The sequence below is a fragment of the Microtus ochrogaster genome, linkage group LG10, assembly GCF_000317375.1.
Source record: "Microtus ochrogaster isolate Prairie Vole_2 linkage group LG10, MicOch1.0, whole genome shotgun sequence".
NCBI classification, from domain to species: Eukaryota; Metazoa; Chordata; class Mammalia; order Rodentia; family Cricetidae; genus Microtus; species Microtus ochrogaster.
The window spans coordinates 302,923-322,602 of NC_022035.1; the positions used below are offsets into that span (position 1 = coordinate 302,923).

Genomic DNA, 19,680 nt, shown 5'->3' on the forward strand with positions numbered 1-19,680 from the left:
ATTCTTAGAGACTAGACCATTCTTAGAGACTAGACCATTCTGTTAAGGCTGAATAGCCAGAGAGCCCCAGGAGCCCTTCAATTTCTTCTCCCTAACATACAGGGATTACAGATGTATCTTACTAAGACAGGCTTCTAAGTGTGGGCTGGGGGGGGGGTCTGAACTCAGGTCCCCAATCTTTGCTGCTTTTTATCCACTGAATCACTTTTTCCAGACCCCCTTTTTGATACTTATGATCAGTATATCACATTTCAAGTGATTCTCGTGGTTATCAATTCTGTACCACTTTTCCACTAGGAAAATAGAGTGTGTGGATTGGATCGTAAAGAGAGGATAAGATCTGCTCTCCAGAATTTTCTAACTGGTTTTTTTTTTTGAGCATTATTAATTTGTTAGCTGCTTAGTTTGTAACTATCCAGTTTTAGAAGATGATCCCAGATCCTAAGGCTTCTCTTGAGGCTAAGAATGAGGGTATCATTTTTCATAGAAAGTTCCCTGAGAGAAAAATATTAGGATAAGAATTATAATCAAGGTTAAAAACTAAAATGAGAACTAAAGGCCTGATCTGAGAACCAGCCCAGTCCAGCGGGCTATAGAAACCAAGTGTAGCTCAAAGACATGATGAAGTCCTTACAATGTAGAGCTTATAAAAACCAAAGACACTGCAGCCCAGCGCTGTCACTGACTCTGATTTATAGGCAGTAATCAGTACTTGGACACAAATTTCAAAGGCAGTTACATTCTCTACCATGGCCATATGTTGCCACAGCAAAGGTCTTTAAACTGAGTGATATATCGTCAGTCACTCAATGTCTTCTCTTTTGAAGAGGTCACGTTAGCAACATAGTTGAGTGCAGTGGTTTGCTCCACAGCAGTAACAGTCATCCTTTGCCCCGTTCTCAGTAAATACCACAAATGTCAAAATGTGAGCTGAGATCCTTTCTATTTTTCTCAATATAGGACATTTAGTCCTTTGCAGTTCACTACCATATGATGCTTTTTTTCTTTTACACGTAAATCTGGAGACAAAAAGATTTGTAAAGCTGCCAATGTAATCAAAGCTGAGGGACTACCTTTAGAATTAAACAGGGTTTCTATTTAGATTAAACACACACACACACACACACACACACACACACACACACACACACTGGTGTGGGGAGGGTAACAAAGTACCTACATAACACATTCAAATAGTTACATTGCACCGTGGCTTTCATCTGAATTGTCTGGATGACTGGTGGATCTGAGCTTCTGTTGTCTGCCTAGCTGTGAGTACAATTCAGATGTAGAGGAGATACCAGTGGTACTGGTTACCCCCAGTCCTATGGCAGTAATCTCGGTTCTGCAAATTTACAAGATGTTTACTAAAAATTTTGTAATATTTAAGTCATATTTTCAAGTTTATATGCTATTTTTTATTTAAAAAAGAGGGAAAAAGCTAAATATATATACATAGTATAAATCTATAGCAGGCAGACATAAGTGGATCACAAACTAACATTTAAGCCCCAAAGAAGATACTTGAATTCAAAATTATTGGATCATAAAATAAAATATAAAAATAAACTAAATACCTTGGGTAAATATTTAAATACTCTATTATAAAACAAATCTGTTCTGAGACTTTCAGCCAAGTTTAAGGATCTGTCTCTGAACACAACGGACACTGAGTGTTGACGCTGTGCCACCTGCTGGACATCTTGTCTGCTTCTCCCTGGCAATCAACTACAGAGTCAAAACCCTCTGGACTCTTTGATAACAAATTGTGCTCCTTTTACTATTAAAGGTTTCTTATGTTGTGGCAATGAGAGTTACATATTCAGAACACTACTAAAATGGTCAAACAAGAATCTTAACAGCACAACCTTCCTTCATGGGGCTTTTCAGAGCCAGTTGTTTAGATCTATTCCATGGCCACAATAACAAGTTCGTTTATAGGTATTGGGGTAAACATGAAGAGCATTTTGTCAAAGGTTGTAGGGATGTCTTAGATACTATCACCTGTCGTTTTGGGAAAACACATCTTAGAAAATTTTATTTTATTTATTTTTGGGGGTGGTCTGGGGGTGGTCTATTTCCTGGACAGATGGAATAGAAAGTTACAAACAGTCTGTGCATACAAACAACACAAGCGAGGAAAAATTCAACTAGCAGTTAGTAAAATAGTCATTAGTGCCAATAAAAAAGGCCACTAAATTTAAGTATTTATACCCAAAACAAAGAAAGTCAGAGAGAATACAAAGACTTGACTTCTGTGAAGACATAAGCTAAGGCTAAGTGATCTTGGCCATTGTTAATCTGCCTCCCCAAACTTTTAATTTCCTCTACAAGGTGAGTTATCTAACTCACAGAGCGGCTGTGAAATTAAAATAGATAACACACCCTCTCAAGACCTCAGATCTAGCAGGTACTCAGTAGAGATTATGAGTGGCACAGATTAAACTCTACTGGTATGCACATATACAATTAAACTCCACTAGTATGCACCTATACAATTAAACTTCTCGGGTATGCACATACGCATGCCTTAAAACAAACCAAGGTTAAAAGGCAATCTTTGTGAACTGATCTGGTATATTTCATTCTAACTCCCTGGCTTGAAACATAGTTTAATTATGTTTGTTTTACAGTTTTTGTACTAATGATAATTGCATTTATTTATCTTTTGTCATTATCTCGGTACGCGAAGTATTGCTGTATTATATTAATAGTGTGCTTTATTGAATAAAAATGTAAATTTCATAAAACAGGTGATTAGAAAATATGATGAGGAAGGAGCTTGAATAGAAGTCTCCTATCATTTTCTATGCAAACCACCTCTGATACATTAGACACGGGAGCTGCGCAGGATAGACCATGTTCAGTTTGGATGTCTGACAACCCCTGAAGTTCATTCTCACTAGAGAAGATGCACACACATTTGTTCTATGGAACAGAGACGACAGAGGAATATGCTTTTCTGTTTGCCTGATAGAACCCAGAACCTTGGTTTTGCTTTTGCTTTTGACAAGTATGGTATTATTTCAGAAGGAGAGAGTTTTAAAGCAAAATGTACTTTCTACAAAACTAAGGTTTATTTTCCCTCTTAAATCTGGTATCTCCTTTCTTATCAAATTTCATTCCTGCTGGAGGTACATCATTGACAAGATGTTCACCGGTACCCTGGGAGGAGAGTGAAGGTCGGTCTCTGAAGGGCCGCAGTGTGAGTTTGTTAGAGAGTTGTTCGGTAAGGGAATGGCCTGGAAGCTCTGAGGAGGATCCCTGGGCAGGTGGAGGTTTGAGTAAGATTGTCAGCGGGGTTCCTTAGCATTTTATGGTGCTAAGTTTATAAATTCATGTTGCAGAAAGGAAAAAAAATGCTACTCTTGTGGGTTCTTACTTTCCCTAGAAGCTTAGAAGAAGATTAATGTAATGGTAATGAAGAATAAAGTGGGACCTCCAACAGGGTTGGCAGAGCCCTTTAACAACATCTACATTATGGATGATGGCTCAAGGAGACACATTTGTGATCCAGGGTCAACTGGGGAGATGCGGGGCTGAGTCAACTATGCCACAACCAAGTTTTTAGTGTAGCACTTATTCTTCCTGTACCTAGTTGAGGCATTGGTGTTTTTCTCGAAACAGAGCTGTAACATCAAAATCATAAGAAAACGAGCCAACCATTTTTGTTTTTGTTATGTTAGCTTGCTCAAAAAATTTGGACCTTAATATCAACTTTGAAACTTGCCAGGGTCAAACAATAAACCTTGATACGGTAATTTACATTTTTACATAGTGTGTGTTTTCATGGGGTTTGATGAATTCCCATGAGACTTTGCTTCAATGCTTCATGTAGGTTTTCATTTATAAGACGGTGTGTATTTTAATAAATAACTATGAAAGTTGGTGCACAAATTATGTTTGATCGTAAAATAACCTTTATTTGAAGCTTTGTTTACTCAACAGTCTATTTATCATGAACTCCAACTCCTTATAAACTGACTGAAGTGTTCAACACTTTAAGGCAATCTGTGCTTTATTTTGAAGATTTAGAGGCGTGCTGGGTATACATGCCTTTCTAAGGGAAGGGGGGTCTAGGCTGGAGGAAGGTAAATGAGACAGAAGTTAGAGAGTACAAGCAGCTCATGACGAAAGGTGACCCTGCTAGTGTCATAGTCCACTTTTAGCTGACAAAGCAGAATCTCAGACCTAAGGAAGTGTGTGGGGGGTGGTACTGCAGGATAACAGGGCACAGAATGCATCAATTGCCGGTTGGCAAGAAACTTTGAGACCCATCGGCCATATTGTTCCTAGTTTAAGCCAAATATATAGATATAGATATAGATATATGCCTGTGTTATACAAATGGAGGTCTCCTCTTCAGGAATAGGACACATCAAAATTATGAAAGCAGAGTCAGTGGATATCCCATTTGTCAAGCCATACGTGTAACACACGGACATGTGGGACACTGTTATGTATTACTCACTTCTCCGGAATGTTTGGTCATTTACTCTGCACTGTCAACGCACCCAGTTGTGCTGCAGTGGTACAGTGAGCCGGAGAGGCAGGAACTAATAGCCCTAGTTAATGAGGGAGCTACTGCTTCCTGTAGGCCACTTTGTCAGTAAATAGGGTGGGATGTTTGACCTGAGAATCTCTGGCATCACAGTCCCTACCATTAACTACTGTACCAAGCAGTCTGGAGGTGCTGGCTATGGGAAATGTCAAGGCTCCACCTCCCTAGGATGGGTGATAGGATTTCCTGTATAAACAGTACAGACTGCTCCTTTGTCAGAATGCTACATCGAGCTGGGAAATCCCTTGGGGAAATAGTAAGTGATCGGGAGTCTAAGCCGTCAGAAGAGGATTTTGATGTGACCAGGTTTCAGCTATGCCCCACCATGTTCGTGCTGCAAAACAGAGCAAGCCCAGTTAACTCAGGCCTCTGAGGGGCTGCGGGGAAGCGAGCGGAAGGTTGAACTCATTATCCTTAAAGTGACTGAGGGAATGGTAGGCGGCACACTCCTGGGGTCATTTGGAGTAGTGGGATAGAACAGGGTTGGTACCTCAGAATAAATGAGTTTTACATGTGGGAAAAGCCATTTATGAAATAGCATTCAAGGCAATAGTTTGGGTGGTGCCTGTCTTCCGGTTCTTTGCAAAACCTTTCAGGCAGTTGTCCAAGGAAAGATATTGAATCCAAGACTTTGTGAAAATGTTTATTGATGTAGGCAAGTAATAATATCAGAGAATCACAGATCAAGCACAGCATAGTGCTTATCAAGTCTATTCAAACAAACAGAAACGACAAACTAATATATATTCCATAGTCATATCTTTAAAAAAGAGCTTTGGTAAACAAGAATTTAATGACAAGCAAACTAGACTTGGGCTGGCTGGTAGATATAGGGTTTTTTTTTGTTTGTTTTTGCTTTCTGTTTTTATTTTTAAATCTTATTTGTGCTTTATTTTAGTTAAAACATGATGTATTCACTGGGGTCTTTTTCAACTGGTGAAAAGGATAAAATTTACCTTTAACAGAGAGGAAACATACAGAGAAAAGGGCTTGGGCATGGCACGGATGACTTCCTAAATCCACTAGTTAGCTGGAAGTTAACTATGTACTTAGCAGATATTTGATTTTGTCAAGAATAGGGCAAGGCCGCTTTAATATAGCAAAGCAGGCATGGATGGTTAACATAGAAATGGGATTTTATGCTTGGCGCTTGCTGTCAGTACAAGAGCAGAGTCTAGATCTGCAGAGCATGATCTCATTGAACCCCAAGACCTGGCTATGTGCTCATCATTTTAAAAATGGGTTTTATTTTAAAATATCTTGTTTATAATTCTTCTAACAAAATTTTAAAAATTTATATTTCCAATGTAAGTTAAGGGGAACTTTACCTTGTACTTGAACACATTAAGTAGGCTGACACTAGTTCATAAATATAACTTCTTAGAAGTACAGCTAATTAGCAACTCTAACATTCCCTGTACTTTTGCACATATAATGTATAACACTGTAAGCAGAATAATTTCTCCATTTAGATATATAATTCTTGGAATTTCTTTTCTTAATATGCAAGGGACATCTTTCTAATGCTGTTCAGTATCTTCATAATACATTTCAGGGTCCTCTCTTTGTGTGTAGGCAACATTCACTTTTGAAGAATTACAGATAATAATAGAAAGAACATTCTAGAGACACTAAAAGACAGGGACAAAAGATTCACAATTTTCTTAAGGAGAAAATAAGTAGAAATAGTGGGTCAGTAACAATATTTTCTGTGTCTCCCTAATAACTAAAGAGGTCAGATCCTTTACTATAATAACTTTGACTATTTCTCTCATCTTTTGCAATTCCCTGCTTACAACTTTTCCATTTAAAATATTTTTCCTATTTTTTTAAGTTTATAGGAACTCTTCTTATCCCCTCCCTATGTTTGATAATTTATCTCATTCAAGCAGATCTGAGTTCAAATTTCTGTTTTGCTTCATTTCTGAGAATGATTTTGGGAGTTCCCTGATGTTGCTAATTCTCAGATTGTGTATATACAAGTGAAGATAAAAGCAACACTTACTGGTATACTTTTTACAGTTGGCAAGTAAGACTTGCATATGCCTGTGTCTTACAGAGAAGTGTTCGGACGTGTGCATGTGTTACAGAACGGTTAAGTGGAGCTAATGAAAACATAAGAAGAAAGGAACAGTTTTTTGTTTCTTGAGTGCTAAAATTAAGGCAAAGATTGTAAGGTCTTAGAATGGTGTGTGTGTGTGTGTGTGTGTGTGTGTGTGTGTGTGTGTGTGTGTGTGTATGTGAATTAAAATGAAATCTGTCTCCTTGATGCATAGGAAATACTCTTTAAGCCATAATCATCATTAGAATACCATCATCATTTTTGTGTTTTGCTTAGAATGCTATGATCTTGGCTTATAAAAATATTCTCTTATATTTCTCCTACAAAAAGCATTCATTTGTAATATTGTAGAAGGTATTTTTTTGATAATTGTTATTTTCCTAATGGTTTTATTTGATAATATGCTAAACTCCAATATGTATCTAGACACTTATTCTGTCTTATTAACTTCCCCCTTTCTGCACAAATCCCATTGGTATTCTATCCTCAGCTTCATGGCATGTTGACCCTTCATAAAACAAATCCCTCACTTTTCAACATTTTATTTCCATGATTATTTATTTATGTATGTGTTTATGTGTGTACATTCTGCCTGCCTTCAGTTTCATGCAGTTGCAGGGATATGTGGTCTGTCTTTCTTCTGTCACTGTACCACACTGCCTAAGACAGTGGATAACCTGAATAAGCCAACGGAAACCTTAGATTATTTAGACCTGGACTTTTCTGCTATCACTTCAGGTACTATTTCAATTATTAAACCATTACAAAGAGAAGAAACAGAGCAAAAGGCACAGGCACTCCTGTAACAACTGCCCTACATCTAATTTTAGTAAAAAAAAAAAAAAAAAAAAGTAATTCTTGCTTTTCACATAAGGATTCCGTCAGCAGCAGCAGTTTCAAAGGAAGTCATGTTGTTATGCTGTGCTCCCCTTTCGCACGCCGTGGCTTGGTACTGCCTATTTGTCTTTGCCACTTAAAAGAAAATCATTTACACTCCTATTTGTTTTAGAGAGAGAATATGACTATTCCTTGAAAATTCATCTTTCAAGATCTAGATGAATGCTCACGTGAAGTAAATAGAACTGTTTTTTTCTGCCTTCTGTACCTCCCTGAAGCTCAGGAAAGACGTAGACCATGAGCAGCTCAGTTTCCTGTATCTGGTTGTACTTTGCAGTCTTTTAATTATAGCTTCTAAATTATATTAATCAATATTTAAGTAGAACAAGTGGCAATTTCTTCTTAAGTTAACTTATTTGTTCCTGATGTGAATTTAGACACATGAAAAAGAAGTAATGGAAATTCTGGATGAAAAGGAAATGCTAGAAGCTTGAGTAATGACAAAGCAACCTACCCCAGGCAGGCTTCCCTCAGAGGCAACTACATTGTATCAGTATTTTTCTGACATTCTCACTGTCAAGGGAAAAACTGGGCCTGGAGAAGTGGGTCTAGCAGTCAACCTAAAATCTCTAGAGCTATTGGAAGGCAGGGAGAAATTCAGGTTGAAACACACACACGCCTGGGGGTTATTTGTGAATGTCCTAGCTTGACCAGGAACACTGAGAAGACATAGCAACATACCAGATATTAAAACTGTGATTGTCAGCCGACCTTAGCCAAGATCAGATACCCTGGGAATGGGGCTCCCATTCTGATATTTGACAAACCCTTCATGTGATGCTGTTCTGGATTGAAGATTTAGAACTGCTGCTTTGGTGCAATGAGGAGATCAGTAGTTTGAGATTATTTGGGAGGTTAAAACATCAGATGTGTATTAAAATCCTTGCCTGAAACATCAACCTCCATGTAAAAAAGGATAAAAAAGGAAGTTGTTGAAAGCATTGCAAGACTGTTAACAAATTAAAACTTTAAAATTTAGTGAAAGTTAGGCAAGTTTCCATAGAATCTTTTACCAGGACCAAAGTGAATAATGTCCTAATTATTGGATGCTGATGAGACAGTCTCTTCTATTCCCACCTCGTCTGCTAAAGACTAACTCATTTGCTCAACAGTCCTTTCCAGCAACTGGGCTGCTTCCATTTTTTCAGATGTCTATCAGGAAGTGTCTTCCACAGTCTTTTGGTAGACAGGCTAAGGCCTTTGCCCTTTTGTGGTTTAGCAAAAGGATTTATATTAAAACTATAAACTATTATCTGATCCACATTATTTCCACTCTCTGCCATGGACCTGTAGTCACAAAGACAGAGGCCATAATGTCTCTTCTATTTCGTTTTTTAGTGCCGGGGGGGTGGGGTGGGGAGGTATTGGCAAAGTACCCAGGCACTTGAAAAAGCATTTTGAAAATGGCTACTCACTACTTTAAATGGAACAAAGTTAATCTTTGAAGAAATATTTTTGTCTTTTAGCATAAATATTTCAAAGCCATTTTCATAAATTAGTATAATGGCTGAAAATTTCCAAGTTCTCTCCCCTTGCCTGGTTCACACTTTCTCCTGGTCTCTTTCTCTAGTATAGTGCTGACTGTCCCTGGGGACCCAATCTTGCTATTATCCCTATCTGGTGGTTGACACACCATGTGACAATTTCTTTGCTGCATTTTGCATGCAAACCACAAGAAGGTAGGAAACACAATTCATATGCTGAAAAATTTAAGCTTAAGATACTCATCCTCACAACACAGTGTGTACTCTATATGAATCTGTTTTTAAATATATTAGAAGTCACTATTTAAGTTCCAGATGTCCAAAGAACTTGAACAAGAACTAGATTGCTACGTTAAGAGAAAAGCAAGCCCCATGGAAGAAAGGAAAAGGAATTGGTTTCCTTCCTCATTTGTTTCTTCTGAGGACTGAGCTACAGCACACTTCTGCTTTCTTTTTAAAAAGACAGAGGCCTTGTATTCTTTAGTACTAGGGTGGAAAAAAGTGTGTTTGACTTAAGGAATCAGTGTATGCAACTTTTTAAACCTCCTATCAACAATTAAAATGGTGCTGTGCTCCTGATGTATCAGGTCATGGTATAGGTAACATAACCACAAACCAAAGATTCATGAGAAAACTTAGGATCTGCACTTTAGGCAAACGTATCTGGTTTGCCCTGGTCATCCACTGAACCTTCTTTTACAGATATCAAGCCATTGTTCACGTTTGAGTTCTATTTTCTCACTAAAGCTATGCCCTCCAGCTACAACGTTCTTTATGCACTGAGGAGTCTTCCTTATGTCATCGGATGAGCTTGTATTAATTTCTGTGAGTCTGCTTTAAAGCTCCCCTGACTATCCTGATATGTATAATTAGTCATTTTAGATTTCTTCTGTTTTTCTACTGAGAAGCTCTCATGGTGGGCCCATATGTACAAGGACATAGAAGGTGTACATTTTCAGAATGCTGGAGGCAAACTCAAACCATGTGAATCCGAGATCACCATCAGCAGGACTGTGACAGGGCTACCGTGGAAACAAAGGTTGTGATACCTGCAGAACTGTGAGAAGATGGTTAAGAGAATTGGAATATGACAAAAAAAAGAGTAAAGCCTTTACTCCCTCAACTAACTAGATGAGGTGTTTCAGCTCATCTTTTAATCTGAACTATACATTTCTTAATTGTAAGATGAGGATCAAAGTAATAACAAGAATATATAAGGGGTGCTCTTCTGATATGTATTTATCTCTAGGTTTGATATCTACCACAATAGAAAAGAAAAACACACACACATACATGCACGCATTCATACACACACACACACACACACACACACACACACAGAGAGAGATCAAATATTCAGAAATCTGTGCATAAGAAAGGCCAAACACTGCTGACAAGCAGTGTGTGTGTGTGTGTGTGTGTGTGTGTGTGTGTGTGTGTGTGTATATATATATATATATATATATATATATATATATATATATTTATCATTATGTATTCTCAAGATGACACCACCATGGCTACTGAAGTAGCATTTCTTTCCACAGTGGTAAGTGCCTATCAAAGGAGAGTGTGAGACACTGCATGGCTGTATGTATAGTACTCAGCTGGAGTTCAGGTGTTTTGTAATATGTACATTCTATGACAGTCTATTGGACATGGATAGTGTCGTTCTTTTCCAGCTATATACTGGTTCTCTTAACTGCCTTTCAAAACCAGAAAGCATATGGACTTTAAGCATCAAGCTTAAGTCTTAGGGAAACCTGTGAAATATATTTTGATAACTCTTTTCATTCTTACATGTTTTCTACTTTGTTTTTTAGAGGTAAGAATCTTATAGTGCATGAGTTATGCCATTCTCTTTAATTGTCCCAAGTATGAGGCAGAGGGAATAGGATTGACAAATTTTTAATTAGTATGTTTAAAAATAATTATCAGCCATTCCGAAACTCATTAGATTAAAAAGGGACATTATTGCTCTGCAAAAGGAAGCTTATGTTCGCAGAACAAAGGGCAGTCCTTTGTAGGGAAAGGCTTTAGTAGTTAGGGAAGTGCTTGGCGTTGTCTTTGAACTTCTTATTTTCTTCCAGACAGTGAAATTCTGCCAGGGGTTAAAGACCACATTTGAGAACAACTATTTTCAATTAAAAGCCACATGGGACCCTGAATAGCCACAAACTCAGCACCACGTAGATATGATCAAGCATATAAGCTCTGATGTTTACTAGGAGTGCAGGGTAGGGATTCAGACTATAGTATAATGTGTTGAGTCTGGGTTCAAATCCTGCCTCTGCTTTTAGTTATAGGACCTTTCTTCTCATCTGAAATCTTTATAACCCTCTGACCTTAATTGGGAAAAATGAGACCACCTGTGCCTACTGCATGAATTATACGGTATAATTCTTCCAAGAACTGTTGTAGTAAGCACTTATATCAGTCAAAAATGATTGCATTGGCACATTACTAATGATGAAAATTAACCCCTTAATTTTAACTTATTCCTATTGGCTTCTTTAAATTTCAGTCCTAGTATCTGTGATTTGGAGATAAAAAAATATATCCATTTCGAGGCTACTGTACAATCAAAATGAGACAATGTGTGCCCATATATTGTTGGCAAACATATATCTGAAACTGAATTGTAACACACAGTATCTGTTCTGGATCTCTGCTTAGAAACCCCGTGACAGGAAGGAGAAATCACACTAACGAACGATTTAATGTATGAAATGCAAGCCTCCAACTTCTCTCCCACCATGTTTGCATTGCCAGCTGCCCGGTCAGCCTCCTCAAGGTGCTTTGTCTCCCAAACCCCCTTCCTACCCACCAGCACCTGTGGCTAAGTCCGAAACCACATCCTTTTCATTTTGAGAATATCTCTTGCAAGTTAGCAGTTTCTGATGATGGAGTCAGACCGAGAGATGAACCCTCCTGCACTATTGGAATCTTAATAATTTCTTAACAATAACCCAATAATTTCCTAATTCTTGAGGAAATTGAATAATTTGGTGTAAAATAGGTATGTTCTACTTCAATGGTTTTTATTTTACTATTCTATAATTGAGCTGTCACACTAGGGGAAAAAGCTCAAATTAAGCCCATTTTACAATAGAGAAGACAAGAAATGTGTGTAAGAGAGCTAAATGTCCAAGAGTTGAAACAAGTATAAATGCAAGTATGGTAAGGAAACCAAAAAAAAAAAAAAAATAGCATAGTAAACAAAATCACTTGCATGAGACAGAAGCCTGAGCATGGGTGATGGACATACAGTTTCCTTTGAGTTTTAGAATGGACCGTCCCCCATTCTATTGCTGCCCCCACCCCTGTTTTGCCCAAGTACACAAAGTGCCTAGGCAGTCATCAGATAGGGAAATGAAGACTGTTCAGGGAACATGGAAAAGAGTTGTCACTCTCCAAAATAGAACTTGGGAAGTTTATCATCTCTGAGTGAATAGGAAAATTGACCATTTTTAGACTGATTAAAATTCAATGTATTTTCATTTGCTATTTTGTGCCCACACATTTATTCCCCCCCTCCACATCATTAAAACCACAGATACCATGGGTTTCTGACTAGTTTTCATGGAAATAAGTAAAATGTAGTTTTAAGGTTCTTTTAAAAATCGTGTTATATCGAGTTGTGCTTTATATTTTTGATAGAAGTTGCATCTTTGAAATAATTAAATCAACTTGTTTTCATTTGATTTTGCTCTTTATGAATGAAATTGGGCAAGCTGGAAAAGGACAGTTTCCACTTCGGGTAAAGCACAGTGCACAGTGGGATGCTACAGGCCTGGGTTTAAGCATGAGAGCTGGAGAGGAAAATATGGAAAATAAGGAAAAAATGTCATTATTTCTATATATTTTCCAAGACAGAAATTCATGGATCTGTTGTTTAAAGACAAACAAAATGCAAAAGTAAAAGACATTTTACATTAAAATCATAAACTTTGGCTGTTATAAACTTAATAGTAAGTACATTTTTATTTTCTGATTTACTTACGCTTTGAATTTCCTTGGAACCATTTTCAAATCCTATGTGTGGCCGTCCTGCTCCCTCGGTTTCTTCTTGTGGGGAATGTGCGCTAATGGCACTTACCTTAGGTGGATACTGTAAATATCAAATGCATTAAAATCAATAAAAAGCACAGAATGTTAGCAGCTCATAGAGAGCTCTATGTAAGTGGTAGATACAGTTATCATTATGGTATTATTGAGATACTTTAATTAATGTCTCCATTCTGTGTACGTAGTGTCTTACAAGTTCTTAACTGCTCTAAATTCATCCTTAAGGTTGAAAACCCATCATTTAAAAGTTGGTTATAGAGATAGAATACTTTTTTCTTTTAGTTAGTTTTACATTGGCTATTAAGTCTTTAATATCTTTAGCTATAGTATAAAGATTAACATTTGAAATTAACACTCAGACTTACAACACAAAGAAAACATCATTATTGATGACTATATATTTTTTTTCCTGAAGAGAGTTAAGTACAGTTTTCCCTACATGAAGAAAGCAAGATTTGTGGGAACAAGGTTAAAAAAAAAATAGTAGTTGGTAGGTTTATAGTGATAGGGGAGAGCGGGAGCAGGGAAGGGAGAACTGTTGTTGATATGTAAAATGAATTTTAAAAAGCAGCTGATTTGAGCGTGGAAAAGTATAAAAAGAGACTAAAAGAGAGACACGGGAAGGCTTTTCTTTGGGAAGTTTTACATCTGGGCCACACAGGCTTGCTGTGTGAGTTGAAAGTACTGGACCTACCAGGAGACTAGATGGAACAACCGAGATAGGTCACTCCTGCTCACGTGTTTCATTCTCTGCTCATCTGGGAGTGTAGTGGTGCAGGAGGATGCCCGCAAATGCTTATGCCTTCCAGTTACTCTATCAGTCCCTCAGAGAGTACTGGACATGGATTCAAAGGATGGGATTCTCCCGACAAAAATACCATCTTCTGCTGGGGGGGGACTACGACACTTCTGCTGTCTTTTTCCCCAATGAAAGCATTGGATTCCTAATTCAATAAAGGTCAAATATTAATTACCAAGAAAACATATTGGCTCCACCTTAAAGGCAGAAGTGTCGTTTTAACATATTAAAATGCAGCTCAATGTGATCATAACATTAAAATTGGACATCAAGCTGCTACTCCTTAAATGTGCCTAGATATTAATATTTTAGTAGCAAAAAAGAAAAGCCAAGTTTCTCATTGACCTTATATTCACTAAGATAACATATCTAATTTGTAAGAATATATATTTTCCTCATGGGATGCAATAAAATTATTTTTATTTTCAATGGGAAAAAAAGCAACCTAGTAAATTCTTATTTTTCCTGAATTGGCCCCCGAGCTATGATCATTTGCTTCATTGGGGTTTTGCCTTAATGCCATTTTTGCAGTCTATGTGATGTTAGGGATGAAAAAGTGTTCTAATATTGTCCTGACCTTTTAGCCTTGTAGTAGGCCTAGACAAGGTGCTGAAGCCATTTGCATCACTGCGTGCTCTGTGCCATGAATGTCTTTCAATCTTAGACTAAAGAGATTCTATCCAAATGCTCATAAACATCAATATTTTCTTCAGGACACCCTTACACTTGCCAGACTTCCACCTGTCCCACATAAGAATAGAAAAATTATTACTATTGGGCTAAAAAGTTGGGTTAATTAGTATATGAATTGAGTCAATTTACAATTAAATTTGGCAGCCATACAATTGGTTTTTTTCTTCTGCCCTTGTTGACTGCGATGACTTCACGAGGAGCACTCTAGAGAGAAAAGCTCCTCAAATAGCCAAGCTTTTCTTTAGGAATCACTACTAATTGTTATAAAGTGGCCATTTCCCCCATTGTATAAACAGGGTAAGCATTTGTTTTTTTGAGCTCCAGGGAAGTATAAAGTGTTTTCATCTTTTGTGGTCATCAAATTGCTGGTAATAATTAGTAAATTCATTTGATGACTACTTAAAAAGGGACTTGGTTAAATAATAAAAGCCTGAAATTCAAAATCAATATTACATTTCATATTTTCTTTGCTGTGAAGGAATGCCCTGCTAATATATTTAGGCATATAGAACATTCCATAAATATAGGCAGAACTTAGACTATTCCAAGCTGGGATTTGGGGTAAATACAGTGATAGTATGCCTGTAATCCCATTGGGTGGAGTGCTGGGATTACAGTCTTCAGGTAGACCAGTAGTCATGCCTGTAAAGGTGGGCTCCTCATTCCATCTCTTGCAAAAGCTTGACCATTGCAATGATTAATATTCTAATTATAGTTTTTTTAAGGTCTCAAAGTCACCATCAATTGCCATTAGTTAGAGTTGGTTAGTCAACATTAGTTTTGAGTTGTAGCTCTGCCATATTCAGGGATCCATGAATTTTGGCAAGTTTCTAATCCTGCTTCCTCATCAATGGACTGGGCTTTATTATATTCTTTAAGGACACAGGATATATAAGGGTGTCCTGAGAAGTGACAGAATAGTGTTGCATCCAGTACTCAGTGGGCCACCATCAACTGTAGTTACTATTTTTTTGTATCTCCCAAACTTGGAGGACTTAGATTAAAGAAGATGAATCTTCTGTTTAGTGGGAGTTGTTTCTGGTTCTGGTCTGTACTGGGAAAATAAGAACACCCTTGCCCAAAAAGGTATAAATAGGACCCAATTAGCTTCATCCTATGACAAGAAGCAGAGCTATAATTGTCCTTCAGAATTCATGATAGATTGGTTTCAGGACCAAAAATTGTGGACAATTAGTTTCCATATATAAAATAGCATAGTATTTAATTGTAATCCCAAACACCCTCCTGTCATTCTGGACTACATGTAATAACAACTATAATATAAATGCTATTTTAAGAATTCTTTTTATTTTTAATTATGTGTACATGTATATGTCAGTAGTATGCACAGGTGAGACCAGGTTCCTGTAGAGGCCAGTTGCATCAGATCCCCCGAGAGCTAGAGTTATAGGCAGCTGTGAGTCATCTGACATGTGTGCGCAGAATTGAACTCAGTTCTCGGAAGGAGCAGTATGTGCTCTTAACTGTTGAGCCATCACTCCAGCTACTATAGATGCTATTTAAATATGTGCTTGTCTGGATTGTTTATGGAATAATGACAGGAAAAAGCAGCTTGCCCATATTTGGTACAGATTTAATTTTCAAAAGCTATCTTCAGTGTGGGTGCAGTAATCGAAGTCTGCAGACCCCCATATGCAATGGCTGTCCTCTTCTCTTTGTGATTTAGAGAGGTAAGGGGCACTGGATATGGTTCTGCATGTTTGGCTGTCTGTGGTGATGCTCGACCTATTCCCTGAAGAACAGGGAAAACGTGTGTAATAAGCCCCAAAATGAAAACAAATTATTGATTTGGAGGAAGTATCTGAAAGTTCCGGGACAATCACAAATTAATTCTTTAAAATAAAACTTCAAACTTCACTGTGACAAAAATCACTTCAGGAAAAAAATATCCCGGCATCATGATAGCTAAGTTTAAATAAATTTTAACGTATCCCAGAACGAACATAGATAGCTCCCTGGATTTGCTGGGGAGATGAAATAAATGGAGGAGTGTCCTGCATAATCTGAATGGAAGGAAGGAAAGTTAACGTGCATTCATAACCAAAAAAGAAACAAGTCACAAAGCAGCTAGAATAGATTAGTCTTATCATCCAAAAATTGACACATTTATCCTAAAAACTTAGTTGTACAACTTCTAAGTATATAACCAGTCTGAGAAGAGCTTGTGCACGCTGAAACGCTAGAGTTCCCAGAGGACTAGAATTTATAAAGCCCTTATTGGTCTTTCCCCCAGTGTGCTACTGGAATAGAGAGATTTAGAAAGTTTGTTTCAGAGAATTAATGTCAAAAGAGAAGATATTGAATAAAAGGAAACATGCTATACACATATTGTGTGTGTGGACACACACACACACACACACACACACACACGTCGTCCCCAACACGCAGAGTCTGTGGAGCCTCTGAAAGATTGACAGATGGCTGTAATACTACATTTTGTTTGAGGGGTCAGTGGCTGTCAGAGAAGACTTGAAGAACGAAGCAGCACTTAAGCGAAACTTGAGGTTGTACAGTTTTTAAAAATGAGAGATAAGTGCTTTTCAAACTAACTGAAATGACTGTACAGCTCATGCCTCCTTTTCCATCCCTTGAAGCAGGCACCCTAGGCTGCAGCCCTTGATGGTGTTCTTCCTCCTCTGTCTCCTGGTGACTGCAGACCTGGTGGTTTTCTTTCTGTCTGCCGTGGAGCCACTGGCTCTGTGCTTTGCTGCGCATCTAGCCTCCCATGTCTTTGGAAGGCTTGATTTCCATTTGTCCCTGAAAATTTGGTGTCCCCAAAGGCTATGCCTTAAATGTTTAGCTTTTCATTTTAATTTCCTGTGTTTGATTTTTTTCTTTCTTCTTTCTTTTAACTCCTTTCTTCTGTTAGCTGCTGAAACTGTACTGAAGTTATTCTAGTTTTTTAAATTTAGTATCATAGTCTTTTGAGGCATGAACATCCATATTTACTTCTATGGAACACCACCATGTACATAAAACAAAATATATCATGTTTCTTCCTCCCCCTGCAAATTCAGCTCTCCTTTTGTTTCCAAATACTTCTCGTCTATGCTAGGTGGTTGACGCCGTCGGTCTGTTGTTATCTGTGAAGGAAAGCTAGAATTCCTCATACAACTAGGCAGTACTTTCGTTCATCTCACCTCCAAATTTATCATTGACTAAATACTTAAAATACTACCTTTAAAATAATTTCCGTACAGTTTTGCACTATTGTATCTCCAAGTGGCCCTAATTATTTCTCTTTCTGTTACGGCAATAAGGCTCCAGACTTTCCATTAATTTGTATCCGTCCCACTTTCAATCTATTTTTTCAACAGAGTGATTCATTCAAATGGGAAGTTTGATCATTGTTGTCCTTCACATTATTTTTTTTAACCCCTTGTCTTTAGGATAAAATGCAATCCCTTTAGTTCAGCAGGCACATTAGCTGCTTGGTATGTTATCGGTGGCCTGCAAACCACATATCTGCAGTTTCCCAAATAACATGCTATTTCAAGCTTTTTATTTTTAATAGATGTATTATATATACACATATATAATACACATGTGCATTATAATATATAATCTCTTTTGTGCAACACAACTAATGTCGTTCCTTCCTTTTTCGGCTTTTTATGTGTGATCGTTTCAGTACCAACTCGTGTCCTCTTTAAGAGGATCACTACCCTAAGAAGCATCCCTGCTTCCCACTGCAGAGCACCAAGGTCACCTACGGCAGTGCATTTGTTAGTTTGTCTGTCTAGTTGCCTCAAATCAGGGACTGTAATTTATCATAGTAGTCTCTGACTAAAACATAATAAGAATTTAGTAACTATTTAATGAGTGTTGAAATATAAGTGATCCTATCACGGCAAAAATCTGTTGTGTTATTGGGGTGGGGTGGAGAATTAACAGAAGGATGGACATGTTAGATCTGAAATGCTGGCTTTCGAAGCCCCAGACAAATCACGCATAGCTCTAAGACAAGAACTGTCAGGAGAAACAAACCAAGGCAAAAGAGTCTTCAACTGAACCAATATATAAGTGGACACACACACACACACACACACACACACACCACCACCACACCAGCTTTGAAGAAATAGAATATAAACCAAGGTTGACAGACAAGGGCAAAAGGTTGAAGGAGAAGCATAGTCTCTAAACCTGGAGTCAACTTTTCTAGTCAAAATTCCCAGAACGGGAATTAAGGAGCTGCTGAGATTTTCTCACTCTCATTGACGGGGAAAAAAAAGTCAGATGGGGTGATATCATGAAGTATCTTAAATAATATTCTGAAGAGAGGGCTACATCCTCGGCAATCACTGAATAATTATGAACAGAGGATGACAAGCCGAAAGCTTGCAATCTTGTGTTGTGAATTCAACACACAGGGACGGAAACATGGCTGAATATTGGGAGAATATTTAGATATTTTGATAATGGCCATAAAAGGGGTGGCTGTGGAGCTGGGAAAAAAGCATAGCATCCGTCAGAAATTCAAAGTACCCTTGAGACTTGATAAGATGCGAAAGAGGCATGCATTGCCAAAACGAAATTCTAGTGCCACAATAGAGTTAAATATTGATTACAGAAATATTGATTGCATTGCACTGAATCAGGTACTTTATTTTTTTTGAGAATTAACTCGTGTTTACAGATGCTAAACTGTTCTCATACACAGGACACGAGTGTCCATTATTTCTTTAATTATGGCCACGTCTTATGCCGCAAGTGCCCTCTGGTGCCTACAGGTGTCAAGCAGTGGAGTGGAGCTGCAGGCACAGACTAGCAAGCAAATTCGGAGGAGAGGGGGCTTCCAAACCAGCTTGGTACCAGGGACATTTACTGTGCCCTTTGATGGATATTTCCTTTCCTAAAAAATATTTTTTTTCCCTTCAGGAATAAAAACAGAACTATATTCTAAATCCACACATACACATTGCTTCGAGGAGACTGACTTAAGAAAATTGCACTTAATGAATATGAAGCAATGGCATTTTCTACCAATTCTTCCTGAATGCTCCAACACCACAATATACTTGAAAAATGCAAAGTTTCAAGATCCATCCACTCATCATAGATCAGTTTTCCAGCCTTATACACGGAAGCCAGA

At 37.8% G+C, this 19,680-nt stretch overlaps 1 protein-coding gene across 2 annotated transcripts in view; it reads right to left on the bottom strand.

Annotated features, from left to right (window-relative positions):
* The window catches only part of Calcr (calcitonin receptor), an 85,675-nt gene that overhangs the window by 62,331 nt on the left and 3,664 nt on the right, over positions 1 to 19,680 (bottom strand). For both annotated transcript variants that reach the window (XM_013352429.2, XM_005363677.2), the window contains exon 3: positions 13,008 to 13,115. In XM_013352429.2, the coding sequence (XP_013207883.1) occupies positions 13,008 to 13,030 (23 nt within the window). In that variant the 5' untranslated portion in view covers positions 13,031 to 13,115. The remainder of the gene's footprint in view (positions 1 to 13,007; positions 13,116 to 19,680) is intronic.